This window comes from Benincasa hispida, chromosome 8, assembly GCF_027475165.1.
Source record: "Benincasa hispida cultivar pf3 chromosome 8, pf3_genome.v1.1, whole genome shotgun sequence".
Classification (NCBI taxonomy): domain Eukaryota; kingdom Viridiplantae; phylum Streptophyta; class Magnoliopsida; order Cucurbitales; family Cucurbitaceae; genus Benincasa; species Benincasa hispida.
In genome coordinates this window covers 64,114,501-64,132,056 of record NC_143485.1, presented here as the reverse complement: position 1 = coordinate 64,132,056, position 17,556 = coordinate 64,114,501, and the positions used below count along the sequence as shown (strand labels likewise).

At 37.0% G+C, this 17,556-nt stretch overlaps 1 protein-coding gene across 4 annotated transcripts; it reads left to right on the top strand.

Annotated features, from left to right (window-relative positions):
• Window positions 1-3,395: 3,395 nt before the first annotated feature.
• Window positions 3,396-16,500, top strand: LOC120083181 (uncharacterized). 4 transcript variants are annotated; one of them, XM_039038818.2, is made up of 9 exons: window positions 3,396-3,780; window positions 4,233-4,900; window positions 11,741-11,929; window positions 12,034-12,125; window positions 12,798-12,857; window positions 12,967-13,036; window positions 14,313-14,516; window positions 15,842-16,141; window positions 16,231-16,500. In XM_039038818.2, exons 2-9 carry the CDS (start codon window positions 4,250-4,252, stop codon window positions 16,243-16,245), a joined length of 1,581 nt encoding a protein of 526 aa, XP_038894746.1. In that variant the 5' UTR covers window positions 3,396-3,780; window positions 4,233-4,249; the 3' UTR covers window positions 16,246-16,500. The 4 variants fall into 4 exon arrangements, with proteins under 4 accessions (XP_038894746.1, XP_038894745.1, XP_090172789.1 ...); XM_090316663.1 differs by having other exon boundaries at window positions 3,451-3,780; window positions 4,016-4,900; XM_039038817.2 differs by having other exon boundaries at window positions 3,414-3,780; window positions 15,842-16,246.
• Window positions 16,501-17,556: the final 1,056 nt, after the last annotated feature.

The following is a 17,556-nucleotide window of genomic DNA, read 5'->3' as shown; positions in this document are numbered from 1 at the left end:
GTTATCATATTTATTTATATTTATTAATTATTTGATAATTAAATTCTTTTGTCACTAAGTTTTATGGAGAAAGTGGGATAAAAGAAATGGTTTTAATTATTCCAAGAGACAAGTGATAAACCGACGTGATAAGCAATCAAGTAAGAAAGTCTTACTATACGATCACTTGAGAGTCTACACGATCGAGTACATTGTCTATGCGATAGACTTCATCTTCTACACGACCTTGTTTTCCTTTACTCGATCGTCTTTCTCCTAAACTCTAAACCTTCCCTTAAACCAAAATAAGTCAGAGTCCACCACTCCTGGATTCTTACACCGAGAATACCAAGGTAATCTAGTGGCAGTGTCCGGTTTGCTCGATGATCGAGTTGCAGCTCGTTGCTGTTCGAGGGAGGTCGTGTTGTTCGCTGCGTTCGTGAACGATCGAGAGATTATCTTGAAGAAGGGTTCTTCAAAGGTATAATAACTCAACCTTTGGTTTTATTTTCAAAAGCACGCTGTAATTTAGTTTATATTGCATAATCTGTTCTGTATCACTGTAAATGCATGAGTTCATTCACAATAGGATTTGGACAATCCGCTTCCGCTCAAAGGTCCTATATAAACGGAGTTCCTTCATCAACTGCCTCATGTTTCACCATCAATCGATTAGCTTCCCACTGTTCCTCCTAGGCCCTAAGGTACTTTTGGAATTCCTCATCTATTTTTGAACGATCTTGTGTTCTCGTGGATATATCCTGCCAAATAACTATTAGGAACGTAGTACAACATTCAAAAGCACACATCGACATCGTAATATACTAACCTCAACAACTTCGGTAATTGAGGTTATGGATGTTTTGCCCTTGCGACTGGTTGTCTTCCTCGATCGTCCATTGGTTGTACCATCTAAATTACAAAACTAGAATGACAGAAATGAATAAACTTGATATAACAATGTATGTAAAATGTGTAAAGGATCAACTGGTTGGGTCTTGGTAACAAATGTACTGTATGTCTTGCGTCTGTGTTTTGTTCTCGGGCCTTGTTTACGCGAACTATGTATGTCGATCGAAGCAGCAGTCTTCATCTGTTTCGCCACGCTGTCAGGATGAACATATGATTCCTATTTTAATAAAACGTAAATTAGCTTAAATACGAATTTGCGAGAGAGTAATTTGATTTATCATCATTAGACTCATCCTTACTTGTGCCAATGGCACCTGAGGCATAGTTTCCATGACACTAATGTCCTATGAGTCAATTGTAATTAACTTCTGTCCTTCAAGTGCCGTTTTTTAAGGACTACGAATATCCTCGACGATGTTAGGAATGATTTGGAGAGCGAGGACAACTGAGTTATCCTTTTTTCCCTCAGCTTCTCCTCCATAGGGATCCGATGCAATATCCCTCATCCCTCCAGCTCCAGATGGGCCACTAACATCCTTAGTCATGATATAAGGGAAATCGTTTTGGATTATACATCCGCATCAACAGAATGCACAACATCTTTTCCCTACAGGCGCATTAAAGAAACTGTAAGCAAACATACAATAGCTTGGGTTATCCAGTATCTCAACTGCCTCCTGTTTCACCTTCACGATGTAACGTTTGTAAAATATTTTGAGTTGTGCTCTCTGTTGTTTGTCTCGTAATGTTTTAAACGTTTTGTGAAGTTATTTCACGAGACAAAATACATAAATCAACTCAATTTTACGAGACTACAGACTGTCTTTTGTCTCGTAAAGTTGAGTTTGTAAGTAAGACTTTTGTCTCGTAAAGTAACTTCACAAGACAAACTTACAACATTACGAGACAAACGAGATAGTCCGTCGTTTGACTCGTAAAGTTATATATATATGTCTTGTAAAATTACTTAACGAGACAAAAGACAGAAATCAACTCAACTTTATGAGACAAAAAGTTTTGTCTTGTAAAGTTGCATTGATTTCCATCTTTTGTATCTTCAAGTAACTTCACGACGAATATGTCGTTGATAAAAAAGGGGGTTTGGGTTTTTCACTACACATTCCTACCAGAAATCATACAGACTCCCCCTATAAACAATAGAATCGATTAATCATTTAGAAAGAAAGAAAATGGAAAAGGTACCGGAAAAGGTACTTGTGTACCTTTTGTCAAAATCTGAATAAGGTGAAGGGGAAACGAAGACGTTCAACAACCACAAAAGATGTATCTTTTTTTTTATAGAGGTAGGGAAATCTTTGCGAGAAGAGAGTTCAACAATGGTTGAAAACTCAACGAAAAGAAGAAGTAAAAAACCTTAACTTCCATGGGAAGATGAAGTCTTTACAATAAGATTTGTCTTTTTGAATTCTATTGAGGGGCAAAATTGTATTTTTACGTGGAACCACTTAAGTCTGAAAAGTTTGTAAAAGAGGTTAAAAAAATGGATTTTCAAAATGAGGTTACTTTTGAATGGGAAAAAACTTTTTAGGTCAAAATCGACAATTTTTCAAAAGACTAAAACAGAAAAAAAATGTTAAAAGCAAGAATGTACATAAGACAAACAAATTAAAAAAAGAAAAAAGAAAAAGAAAAAGAGAGAATTTGTAAAACTCCTTTGAGGGTCGTTTGTTGGGAATGTAGATAACTGCAATCATAGATACCCATAATTATATATATTAGGAATTATAGATGTCCAACATCTTAGATTACCATGTTTGTTTTGTAGGAATATTTTTGTAAATATTTGAGAATATTTTGATAACTGTGTTTATTTCGTAGGATTTCTACTAAAAAATGTTTTAAATTTATATAAAGTTTCAAGAATGCTCTTACGACTATTTATTACTTTATAATTAATTTGATATAATTTGAACTTATATAACATATTTGTTTTTATTAATATGAAATTCTTTTAGAATTAATACAATTTATATTATTTTTTATGTTATGTTTCTCAACCAAATAATACATCATAATTTAAGATTTTTATAAAATAAGTATTAATTTAAATCTAAATTTGAATATATTGCTAAAAAAACAATAAGAAATATGATATAACTAAAATATATGATATACATGGTTGCCAGTATTTATTTTAATTATATAATGCATATAAAGAATAATTTATATGTAAAATAAAATAAAAATGAAGGATAAAAAAATAAAATGGGGACGCCCTCAATTCAGGATCATGAAAAACACATGTATGGACATCCAAAACTCTCCAGATGTTATTCGTCTGAGCATTCAAGAATGTTTGAGAATTTTCAGTCGAACATTTCACAATACTACAAAATAAACACAATAATCTAGATCTCCACCTTATGAGAATTTAAGATATCCGTGAAACAATTTTTTTTTTTTTTTTTTAAACCAAGGGTGCGTCCAATCAAAACAAAAAAAAAAACCACCCTATTTAGCTAATTTCTTTTTTAAAAAGGACCCTTTTTCCTTAATTTTTCCTCAGAAGTACATCCTTTATCCAATTAACCCCATTTTGTTCAAAATCTGAAACACTTTAATCGCATGTGACAATTGCTCAATGACAAACAAAATGGAATTGAAAGAAGTAAGCCGGACGGCGACGATTGAAGCCTTGCCGCTTACCAGTTAATAGCTCATGCGTCTCCATGGATAACGCTTGCGGCTCCGGTTAGGAGTAGCGGAGCTTCAACGCATAGCTACAGAAGCATTTTATCCACTAACCGTGGAATCTCAAGCAGTGTTGAAGTTCCTCATCGCAGTTGTGCAGTTCACCTCTCACTCTCGTCGTGATCGTTACCTTCGTATATTTACTGCTTTAGTTCGACGCATCGCCTGAATTTTCCGGTGAGTTCAAATTTTGCTACTTTTTTTTTTTTTTTTTTTTCGATTTTCTTGCATCTAGATCGGTTTGATAGGCACTTTAGTCTGAAATTAGCATGCTGGTTGATAATTGAATTGTACAAGTTCTCGAAACGGTGTAACGAGGGGATTTTGCTTTTAAAAACTTGTTATTTCAATTATCTGGATGGTTGATTCTGCTGACTGTGTCTACTTTTTGGTGCGGTATTGGTGATTTGAGCTGAATTGAACACTGTTAATGACTATTCATGGGAGTGAATTTAAACTTCAAACGAAAAAGGAGCCTATAAAAGAGATACTTGTTTCTGTCGTTCTCCATGGTGTGTTCATGCCGGAGTAGGTGGCTCCAGGATTGGAATGATATTGCCTGTGCATTTCTAGAATGAGAATATTCTTGCTTTGCTGCTGATATGTCATCTCCCTGATCTGCTTATCAGGATACAAATTTAAGGAAATGAATGTCCACCATAGCTCTCATAGAAATAGTGTGGAGAAACCAGAAGCCCACAAACCTTTTAACAAGGATGCCGCACTTGGATGTGATCTTTGGACAGATGGGCTTATTTGTGCTTTTGAATATATTGGGAGACCAAAAAAATCAATTGATTCAAAATCCAAATCCAAGATGACAGATAGGCGACAAATGAATAGTGAATTTCCAACCATGCTGTTGCCTACGACTGAACTGAATAATGGCAATGCCAATACACACGAGAGGAAAATATTATTCGAACCTACATCCTCGGAGGATCTGAAGAGCCCATGTGGCCAGTTTTGTGAAAGAGAAAAAGTTGAGAGCAATAGTTGGTTACCTATAGGATGGGACAGAATATCAGAGCTGGTTCAAACGATACAAGTAGATGCGGAATGGGCCTCAATGTCATGTGATTTTATGGATGAAGAAGACGACCTTACAGTTGCAGATCTTGTAGCACCTTATTGGAAGCGACCAGCTGGACCTATATGGTGGTGCCATGTCTCTGCAAACCACCCTTCTGTGGAGGCATGGCTCAGAACTGCTCACTGGTTGCATCCTGCCATCAGTTTGGCTTTAAGAGATGAAAGTCGACTGATAAGCGACCGCATGAAGCATCTTTTCTATGAGGTGGAATTCTCCCTCGTTTTGTTTTGAAGCTGTTTGAATGCTCATATACATAATAATAAGAAGCATTTCTTACTAACAGAGAAGTAGTTACAAAATGAAATTCCATTGTCAATATTAAATAACATAAGATACATGATAATTGTCCTTCTGATTGTAAAACTATCAGTGGTTCAGTTTTTTATGCAAGGGGAAACAATTCGGGTGTTACATTGCATATTAATATATTACCTTGTGAAATTGTCATCTATTGAAATAGGAAAAGAAGACGACACAAGGAGTTTACGTGGAAAACCCTAATTCAGGGAAGAAAAACCACGGTAGAAAAGAACTTATTATTTTATGTCATGTTTACAATAGACCCAACCTCAGATATAAATAGAATAAGATGAAACCCTAATTTAGCAAATATAGTAAAAAGACAAAAATGCCCTTAGGGCTAATTTAACGTATTTCAACACTCCCCCTCAAGTTGGGGCATAGATATCGGCAAGACCCAACTTGCTAATACAAGCTTCAAACGTCTGTCTCGATAACCCTTTCGTAAAAACATCGGCAATCTGTTGGACTGAAGGTACATAGGGAATACAAATAGCTCCGCGGTCTAACTTTTCTTTAATAAAGTGCCTGTCAATTTTCACATGTTTGGTTCTATCGTGTTGCACGGGATTATTCGCAATACTGATGGCAGCCTTATTATCACAATACAGCTTCATAGGCCCTGGACTACTCTCGTGAAGATCAAATAAAACTTTCTGCAACCAGATTTCTTCACACACTCCCAGATTGCACTACTTTTGGCCACTACACCCTGCTTTTTACTCCGCCAAGTTACCAAATTTCCCCATACAAAGGTACAGTACCCTGAGGTTGACCTTCTATCAGTCACGGCCCAATCTGAGTCAGTATATGCCTCGATGCTTCGTGTGTCATGTTTCCTGAATACCAAGCCCTTCCCAGGGGTGGACTTTAAATATCTCAAAATTCGAGTCACAGCTTCCATGTGCTCCTCATATGGACTCTGCATGAACTGACTTACTACACTCACAGCATAGGAGATGTCGGGCCTAATATGAGACAAGTAAATCAGTTTTCCTACTAGGCGTTGATACCTCTCCTTATTCACAGGAACTCCTTCCGAAACACTTTTCAGTTTGCTATTGACCTCAATAGGAGTGTCAATAGGTTTGCATCCGGTCATTCCTGTTTTCTTTAACAAGTCCAGAGTGTACTTCCGCTGAGAAACAGATATTCCTGCTTTTGATCTTGCCACTTCCATCCCTAGAAAATACCTTAAACTACCAAGATCCTTAATTTCAAATTCACTTGCCATCCTTTGTTTTAGCTTAGCAATTTCTGCCGTATCATCCCCTGATAGGATGATGTCATCAACATACACTACCAACACAGCAATCTTTTCTAAGGGTGATTTTTTGGTAAACAAGGTATGATCAGAATGCCCCTGAACAAACCCTTGGGACTTAACAAACACGGTGAACCTGTCAAACCAGGCCCTAGGAGACTGCTTCAACCCATATAAAGACTTCCTGAGTTTGCAAACATGATTCCCAAACTTAGCTTCGAAACCTGGAGGTGGACTCATATAAACTTCCTCTTCCAACTCACCATTTAGGAATGCGTTCTTTACATCTAGTTGATGTAGGGGCCAATCTTTATTCACGGCGACAGACAGAAGAACACGAATCGTGTTAACTTAGCCACTGGGGAAAAAGTTTCTGAATAATCAATCCCATACGTCTGAGTGAATCCTTTAGTAACTAACCTGGCTTTATACCTCTCGAGTGTTCCGTCAGACTTATACTTCACTGTGAACACCCATTTGCAACCAACTGTTTTGTGACCTCTAGGGAGAGCTACTAACTCCCAAGTCTTATTTGCCTCAAGAGCTCTCATTTCCTCCATTACTGCTGCTTTCCACTCGGGAACTTCCATGGCCGCATGTACACTGGTAGATATTGTTAGAGCATCTAGCTGAGTAGTAAAAGCCTTAAAAACAGGAGATAAGTTACCATAGGTCAGAAAGCTATGCAAAGGGTATTTTGTACATGACCTGGTTCCCTTTCTCAGAGCAATTGGCATATCCAGAGTGGTATCATAGTTGTCAGTTTTCGTCTGTCCCTCTTCAGCACAGACTTTTGAGACAATTCTGCATCCTCTTGATGATCTTTTAGCATCTCATCTCTTCCTGAAGTTTCAACCTTCTCTGAGCTCATTTCGTCATTTTCTATGTTCCCAGACTTTTCTTCAAGACTCTCCTTTGAAATAATGGGATCTTGAACTTGAGCTGGTTTCGACGCTTTGACACTTTCCGATGGAACACCAGAGGTTTCCTGAATTTCCTTTCTGAGATTCCTCCTATAATATGTTATCCAGGGCACTTGTTTAGTAGGAAGAACCAACACGGGAACAACAGGAGCAGAATTAGGTTCAAGACTAGGTAGACTAGGTCTAGGAATATTGGGACTAAGCTCAAGGTGGTTGAGGCTAATGGGTATGGAGTACGTGGAATTGTTAGTCTCTTCATTCGTGGTCTCCCCCTAAAGATGACTAATGGGAAAGAACGGTTTGTCTTCAAGGAACGTGACATCCATAGTGACAAAATATTTTCTGGAAGATGGATGAAAGCATTTATAGCCTCGCTGATGAAGGGGATACCCGACAAACACACATGTTTTAGCTTGTGGAACAAACTTAGTCCGGTGTGGACCATGAGTATGAACAAAGGCTGTACACCCAAACACACGAAGAGGAACTTCAGGAATAAGATGGGTAGACTGATAGGACTCTTTGAAGCACTCAAGAGGGGTTTGAAACTTTAGAACTCGTGAAGGCATTCTATTAATTAGATGAGCTGCGGTAAGAACCGCATCTCCCCACGGGTACGAAGGAAGAGACGCTGGAATTATCAAGGAACGAGCAACTTCAATGAGATGGCGATTTTTCCGTTCAGCTACCCCATTTTGTTGTGGAGTATATGCACACGAGTTTTGATGGATGATCCCTTTTGACACTAGGAATTCCTGGAAGGTGTGGTTGACAAACTCACGACCATTGTCACTTCGAAGGATGACAATCTTTGTGTTAAACTGTGTTAATACAGTGGTATAGAACTGTTTGAAGGTAGATAAAACCTCGGACTTATCAGCAAGGAGATATACCCATGTAAGTCGGGTATGGTCATCAATGAAAGTTACAAACCACTGTTTACCAGACAGGGTAGCGATGCTCGAGGGACCCCAAACATCACTATGGACCAGGTGGAAAGGTTGGGTAGGCTTATAGGGCTGAGAAACAAATGACACGCGAGGTTGTTTAGCACGTATACAGACATCACAAGATAATGAAGAAACATTCACATTATGGAATAAATGAGGAAACAAATATCGCATATATTGAAAACTAGGATGTCCAAGACGAAAATGCCACAATAAATAATTTGTTTCAGATATAGTAAACGAAGATAAAAGACTAGTCCTAAACAAGCTTCTGGAGGAAGCATCTGTAGAAAGGAAATATAGGCCTCTGTCATATCGGGCAGTGCCAATCGTCCTCCCCGAGCTCAAGTCCTGAAACTTTACAGTTCAGATCTTTTGTTATTTTGCTTATTGATAATAAGTTGTAAGAAATTTTGGGCACATGTAAGACATTTTGCAAAGTTAATCCCTGAAATGGTGACAGTCTGCCTTTTCCAGCAACAGGAGCGAAGGACCCATCCGCAATTCGAATCCTCTCATTTCCAACACTTGGATAGTATGAGAGAAACTGGTCGGATGAGCCAGTCAAGTGATCGGTTGCTCCTGAATCTAAAATCCATAACTCATTCCCTTCAGCAAGGAAACTAAAAGATTGTGGGTTACCTGATTGAGCAACTGTTTCGATTCCTATGGTACTCGAATCACCAGGATTAGTCACTGGAGGTTGTGTCTGAGGTTGTGCAGCCCCCTCAACTGATTCACCCACTAGAGCACGCCCAGATTTCGACTTGTCATTCGGAGGGCGACGTTTACCATTTGGAGGGCGACCATGTAATTTCCAGCACTGATCCTTCGTGTGCCATTGTTTTTTACAATGCTCACAAACTGAGGGTGTTTTACTATTCTGCTTGTCACTATCAGCTCCAGCGGACTTCACCCCGAAGGCAGCTGACTCTACAGTGGTAACACCTGGCCCGTTCATTGCACTCGATCTATCTTCTTCCAATCTAACTTCTGAACAGACCTCCATGAGAGACGGAATTGGTTTCTGCCCTAGTATTCTACTGCGAACTGTATCAAATTTGGGGTGCAGCCCGGCAAGAAAATCATACACACGCTCAACCTCTTCTATCTTGGAGTATTGAATTCCATCTTGTGGGCAGGTCCAGATGATCTCCCGACATAGATCCATTTCTTGCCATAACAATGGCATCTTGCTGAAGTATGACGTTACATCCATGCTCCCTTGTTTGCATTCGTGAACCTGTTTACGTAGAGTATACAAGCGGGATGTGTTCTGACGCCTCGAATATAACCTTCGGACTGCATCCCAAATATCTCGGGCAGTAGCTGAATAGAGTAAGGGTTTCCCGATTTGTGGTTCCATACTACTGATTAACATTGAGCGGAGCAAAGAATCCTCTGCCTTCCAGACACGCTCTTGAGGATCCCCAGGACTCGGTTGTGGTATCTCTCCAGTTAAATATCCAAACTTATGGCGTCCCTCAAGAACCATTTTAATTGTTTGGGACCAAGAGAAGTAATTTTGCCCATTCAACTTCTCTCCCGTGATCATTCCTGCAGAATTTCCAATTGTTCCAGATAAAAGATTAGAAGTTGGAGGAGTAGGAAACATTGATACTGGATTTTCTGAATACATCGGGGAAGAATCATGGCCATTCAATCTGGCTCCCAGGGCGACCATCTGTTGCTGAAGACTAACTAATTGTTGTTGGAGTTCCCCATGAGATTCAGATCTGGAATTTTTCTGTCTAAACACCATGGGATTTTCTTCAATGGAATCACCCATTCGAAATTGGGGCTGAATTGGATATACATGAGGAAGAGGCTGTCCACCATGGTATTGTGAAGAAGCTACTGTCGGAAGTCCACCAGCGGCAAAGTTCGGCAGCCCGTGACCGGTGCTGCTCCCAGACGGCTGTGATGGTGGGTAACGGACAAACGGCTCGGCGATCGGCTGCGAGGCTGAAGAAATCGCGCCGATCTGACCCGACCCGGCAGCTGGAGCAAACCCATGACCGTCTGGTGTAGATCCGATTGTGTGTGACGCCGAGATACCTACCGGCTGTAGATCGATCGCGTGCGCCGGCTGGAGAACGTGCGAGGCTGAGACGGTTGTGTGCGAAGTTGAGGGTCCGATCGGTTGTGACCCGTTCGCGTGCGCCGGCTGGAAAGCATGACCTTCCACCACCACCTGCTGTTCGGCTGGAAAGGTCCGATCGATGGTGTTTAGTTGGAACGGCTGAGACTGGAAGCTAATCGGCGCGCCAGCTGGAGCAATCCCACCACCTACTGTTCGGCTCGCCAGCTGGATCTGTTCGGCTGAGCCACCTGGGATGATGGTTCGGAGATAGCGGTCAACCGCTGCTTGAATCACAGCCTCATTAGTCAGCGTACCTTCACCTATCAAGTTTGATGACTGAGTTTCTTCTACCGGGGCTAGGGTTTCATCACCTTGCTTTGATACCATATTGAAATAGGAAAAGAAGACGACACAAGGAGTTTACGTGGAAAACCCTAATTCAAGGAAGAAAAACCACGGTAGAAAAGAACTTATTATTTTATGTCATGTTTACAATAGACCCAACCTCAGATATAAATAGAATAAGATGAAACCCTAATTTAGCAAATATAGTAAAAAGACAAAAATGCCCTTAGGGCTAATTTAACGTATTTCAACATCATCTTTATCACATGATGTAGCCATGTCAGTCTGGTGCAATTTTCTCTTGGTTTATAGGTTATACATTCTCTATTGAATGTGGTTGGACCAACTTTATCTCTAACAAGAACCCCCATGTCATTTAAAAGACAAACCAACTCAAACTTAGGCTTTAGGGCTTGTCTTGAAGCTATTTTAAAGCACTTTTCATTTTTTTAAAATAAAGGTTCAAAGAAAATATGTTCAGATTGCTGTTTTCTAAAAGTTGGTTTTCTTATTTTTCTTTAGTTTGTTCTCATGGTTGACCTAGCTGTGAACAGATAAAGTCGTTTTTTTCTAAATCATGGTTTGCAAATAGTAAATGTGACATAACATTTATATTTGTAGGTCAGCTAATCAGGGTTTGATTCTAAAAATATGTAGTTATTTTGAAAAAAAGTTTGCCTACAAGTCCCTAGTCTTTTTACAATTTCTGGATATAAAACCAAGATCTCTAGTTATACCATAAAAGTTAAAGCCTTGGTATGTGGAGCTAATCTGTAAGGATAGCTCAACCGATGAAAATCAATTTGTTCTAAATATCTCGATTAAAAGCACTTGTTCTCAATTGCAAATAAAAACACAAATACTGATGCACACAATCTTTTGGCTGAAATGAAATCGCTAGTATCACTCGACTAAAAGCCTCCATCCTTAAACCCAAAATTATTTGTTGGCTTTTTATTTATGTTCATTGATGTTATGATTCAATTCAAATGTCTTTTAAGTTTCTATAGTTATCATAATAAATCTGTGAATAACTAAACTACAATTAACGGACAGTCGTGCCTGAATAGTCAAGAGTACTGTCCCGAAACAACTAATTATTTCTATTAATGGTGGTTTCAGATTTTCATGGATATGCTCTTTTTTGTATTTTTTTTTTTTTTTTTAACTTCCACGCAGGTTCCAGTAAGGGTGGCTGGAGGACTGCTATTTGAACTACTAGGACAATCTGCTGGTGATCCATTCAGTGATGAGGATGACATTCCCATTGTACTTCGTTCTTGGCAAGCTCAGAACTTCCTGATAACATCATTACATGTTAAAGGATCAATATCAAATATAAACATTTTAGGCATCACAGAAGTTCAGGTTATTTTCCATGAAAGAATAATTCATTTTGCCTCTTTGCTGGAAAAGTTGGACATTTTCTTTAAAAAATTAGTTTTCTGATTTTTTGTTCAACCTCTTTTTAGGAACTTCTGATAATAGGAGGTTATAATGCACCAAGAACAGTGCATGAAGTTGTAGCACATCTAGCTTGCCGTCTTACAAGATGGGATGATAGGTAATAACTTACTTCAATAAGTTAAAAATTGCAGTTGGGTAGTTAACCATGGAATAATTAGATGGATTCATAATATTCCATTTTCATCTTGTTTTTGACTAGTGGTCTAGTCTCCTTTCTTATTGAGCCGCAAGTGCATAAATGGTCCAACTACTTTTGCTGTGTGTAGTAATAATTTAACCTGTATGGTTGACAAAAGATACCGTGATGATTTATTCGAAATATGTGCCCTCTCCTTTATACTATGTCTCAAAATAAAGGTTATGATAGTTATATGCCAATTCATCCAGAAAAGGATAGTTGTATGCCAATAGGCCCAAGAGGGTTTTTAGGTTGCTCACGGATAGATCGCTTTGATTCAACTCACCTTAAAGCTTCTTCATGGTATTATTTTTCACATAGTTTTAATGGTCTTTCTTTATAGGATATTAATTCGAATTGGAATACTTCCATTTTTCCTTGGTGATGTTCCTTCCTTTTTTGCTTCTTTTGGAATTTGTATCTTGAGCATTAGTCTCTTTTCATTCCTTCATTTTTTTTTTTTTTTTTTTTTTTAAAGAAAAAGGTCCATGACCAATTAGCATCTTTGTGAAGCTGAATCTTATTTCTGCAGTCAAATATTTGACCATACTATGACTGATATATTGAATTCAATTATTTATTTTCTTACAGGTTATTTCGAAAATCCATATTCGGAGCAGCAGATGAGATTGAATTGAAATTTATGGACAGGTTCTTATCTTGTATGTCATCTATTGAAGTGATATCATATCGGTTTATCTTTTGTATGTTCATATTTCTCATGAAGACTCTCCTTGATTCCCCTCCCTAATAAATATAGGAGAAACCATGAAGATATGCATCTTTTCAGTATAATCTTGAATCAAGAAATCAGAAAATTATCAAGACAGGTATGCTGTCTCATCACTACACTCAATGGCTATGGAAAGTTTTCCTTGATGTCGGTTTTTCTTAATAGTATTCCCATCGATTCAATTCTTGGTTGGAGTTTAACCAGCGGTTGCCTGCGATTAAAGAATAGTGTTTTTGGATTGTGTCATTTCATTTTTTCCCCACTAATTGTGTTTTGGTCAGGAGAGGAACCAGATAATGATTATGTTAGTTCAAAATAGAGTCAAGGCATTTACTTTCTATTCTAAACATTTAAATCTGTTGATTTCTTTTTTTATACTTCGTCTTCCTCTAAGTTTGTTTGGTGAACGTTTATTTTGTTGGTTATCATTTGCCCCTTTGAGGGTACCTCTACCTCCTAATCATTTGATCCTTTTCATTTTAAATGTAGTTTTGTTTCCTATGAGTGTATAGCTGTCAATCAGTATCCCTCACCTCAAGCCAACACCGGTTTCTCGTATATTTAGTTTGTTTGATAATTATATTCACTTTTTCGAATGTGTTCAGTTGCTGAACTTGTTACTCATCCCCCAAAATTTCATTCATGTATATTTGTTTTCCCATATTTATTATTTTTTTTTTTAAAAAAACAAAGTTAATTAAATGAAACTACAAAATGAGCTTCCTATCCAATGGATTAAAAAAACCATTTCAAATGGGATATAAGAGAGAGCTTTAGCCATATTTACAAATTGGAGAAACCAGTTTAGACCAATTAAGCTCAGTATAAGTAACACAAGAATTAAAAGATTCAAAGTCCTTGGAAATGTTTTTGGATCTTGCTTATCTTCATTCTCCCATATGTCTCATTTATCAATTTGGATCTTTCTTATATATAATGAGTCCCCTTCCCAATTCTATAAGAACCTAAACAAATTAGAACAAATGTTGTAGTAGTCAAGAAGTCCAACCTGGGAGAGGGATTGAGTAGGGAAGAGGAGGATTCATATTTATTGAGGTTTTACAGTGATCTTACAACTTTGGGACCACGAGTCAAGGATAAGCTACTTGCACTCCAGTTCCTACTGTCGTTCAGGTGTATACCTCTAATTCACAAGCACACACAAGCACATTCTTCTAGCTTTAGTCTGTTTCATAAGGTGAAGTAAAAAAAGTCTCACCCTAGCACTCCTTTCTCCTGTTCATAGTAGTACTTGGGTGATGGAGAATTTTAGTTTTATTTTCTTTCTTTTGTTTGGTTGATAAAAGGATGAAGGCGTGATCGTGTGCCTGTAATTCTCTGCAGTCTTCTGAAACAAAGATTGTCAATTTCAGGTTATTAGAGTAAAGTGGTCACTGCATGCGAGGGAGGAGATTGTATATGAGCTTCTTCAACATCTACGAGGGTATGTCACGAAAGGCTTATTGGAGAGCATAAGAAAGAGTACTAGGCAAATGATTGAAGAGCAAGAAGCAGTTCGTGGTCGTTTATTCACCATTCAAGATGTCATGCAGAGTAATGTTCGTGCATGGTTACAGGTATTTGATTCAATGATAATTTAACGACCATTTGGTATTTAATCTGTTCACGATTTTATTTTTTTGAATATAAGGGACACTAGCAATGCACTGAATTTGTGGTTGTCAAACTAAATTTCTAAAAATGAATTTTAAAAATAGTAATTTATGTGAGAACATCCTCTCAACATCTTCTTTATCTCGAATCCATCATTTCAAACTTATGACAAATGAAGTGAGATTCGTTTTTGGAACTTTGTGTACTTGTAAATTATATATTCACCCTCCTTCCCTCTCCAAATTGATGAGGAGAATTAGGATAATTAGTATTTTTAGTTAAAATTTAGTTTAGTTATTAATTTAGATTAATTAATGTTTAATTAGAATTAATTAGTCAATTGTTTGATTTCCTTGAAAGGCTATAAATAGCCAATTTAAGGTTATAATAGAAAGCTTTTGAATCTCTATTTTAATATAGAACTTTGGTTCTTTTGACAGAGTTCTCTCTTTAGGGATGAATTTCTCTTGTTTGGCTATGAATTTGATCTAATACCTTTTCTGCTGCATAACAAATTCCTAAACAAATATGAGAAATCTCAAGCTGATGGGTCTTCAGATCCGCAATCTCCAAATACAAATCTAGAAGTTGTTGATCTTACAAGTTCTAGTTCTATAATTCTTTATCTTTATGATTTAGGCAGGAAGTTGAAGGATGGTTCAACTGATTGGCTGTTCTTAATTTTAATCCGATTAATTGGAAGTTGTGGCTGGAATATTGTTTTGGTGCTGAGTTGCCACTATGGCGCTATCAAAATCAGTTTTGGGTTTAAATAATAAAGTTTGGTTAAAATATACTTTTGGGACTTATTCTATTATAGTCCCTAGTCATTTCATTTATACACATTTTATAAAAATGTTTAAACTTAACCAAATTTATTATTTAAAATGACTTTTAAATAATAAATAATAAATATTATTTGTGTGCTTTCAATAAATCTTAAAGGTACTCCTTGCTTAGTTTATGGTTAACCTTTTTTTCAAAAAGATCTAGTCTCCATTTGTCTTCCTCTATAGATGTGAAAACATTTTCACATTGTGTTTTTTCTTGAATGAATATTATTATTAGTTCCTTGCTATTTGAAATAAAATTAATTTCAATCTAACTGTAAGGAAAAGGAGTCCTTATAAGATTTATTGAAATTAATTCTTTTTATTTCTTCTTTTTAAATCATGAAACCAATGGAGCCATAACCTTAGTCTATGAATCAAGCAAATGGTCTGTCTGAATATTCTTATGGAATTCTGATAGGTTTCATTTCACTTTCTTTCTTACAACAATTATTCAGGATAAAAGCCTCCGAGTAACTCATAACTTAGCTGTTTTTGGTGGCTGTGGCCTTGTTCTTTCCATTATAACCGGGCTGTTCGGAATCAACGTAGACGGGATCCCTGGAGCACAAGATACACCATATGCATTTGGAATATTTACGGCTATCCTATTCTTCTTAGGAATTGCACTGATGGCAGGGGGCCTGGTTTACCTCGGATTGAAGAAGCCCATGGCAGACCAAATGGTTGAAGTCAGGAAGTTAGAACTGCAAGAGTTGGTTAAAATGTTTCAGCATGAGGCAGAAACTCATGCACAGGTACGAAAATCTATTACTCGTAATAATATGCCTCCTACTGCAAGAGATATTTTCCCAGCTGATGCCGATTATGTGCTCATCGAATGAAGATGGCGACTCCGTAAATGGTAAAGATGGAGCTCAACTTGACAGTGGTAGATTGTCCAACAACTGGAACTTGACTATTAGAGAATGCTCAAGGGTGACATTATTTGCTTATTTCTTGGCTATAAAGAAGAGGGTAACAGCCCATGAAAGCTATTGGTCAGTTGAAGCATAAATACATTATTAGAGTATAAGCATAAATTTTCTGTAGTAAATGTAAACATAAATAATCAAATATAATCCAATGGCTCATTGTCTCTTTTTCTCTTGAGAAAGTATGGCACAGGTTTTATGTTGATTTATTGAGACTAGAATCGTTCTGTTGCTTACGAAGAACGTTCTTCTGGTTGCAATTTGGGAGCTGCTGATAGCCTTAAATTTTGAGCTTTCAAGTACTAGGGTGGCCCTATCCTATTGCCTATTGTTGACATCTAAAATTATTTTAGGTTAAAACATACATTTTGTTATTTTTGGAGAAATAATAATTTTTTCTTAGTACTATAAAAAGGATCCAATAATGAGTAAATATACTACATTTCTCACACAGGGAACTCATTATAAAAGGAAATGGCATCTAAAAAAATAATTAAAAAAAGTTCAAATGACTAGTTCAAATGCTTAATTATATTATACACAAATCTACAAATTTGATATCTCAACTTAGTTTTCCCACGGACCTTTTTCTCCCATTAACTAAGTAGATTAATGGTGCTGGAAATTAGACAAAGATGGGGATATTCTCATAGAAATCCTCTTGTATCAATACTCAAGGATGAAAGTTGGAATCTTATTATCTCTTCTAGTTATCATCTCTTGTGTAATTTCCCAGTTTTTAAAATGTTATTCAAACATCCTTTGGATGGAGATGATCAACTTGTACATATTCATACTCGCTGTCTCTCTTATACGGGCCATCCGTTGAAAGTTGGGAAAAAAAAAAAGCTCCCTTTTGTGACCATTTTCAGCCATTGTTTTGGAATTTATGGCTAGAGAAGAATGATGGAATCTTTTCAAATAAGAAATGAAGTTCAGCTCATTTTTGTAATTATTATAGGTAATCTACTCTTATTACTACTTAGAAATTTTTCTTGAGATGATAATTGATGCTTTTTTTGAATGAGACAAATGGTGATATAACTTGTGTACTAGGCTATTTAAACAATACTATTTTACTATTTCTTAAAGGTACGCCAATTTACAAGATTGAACCAATTGTTCGATCTTTATCAGCATCAGTTTGTAAAGCAAAATAAAAAATAAAAAAAATAATAAAATAAGAAAGAAATGAGGTTTACTATTATACCAATTTTACAACTGATGCAGTGGTAATC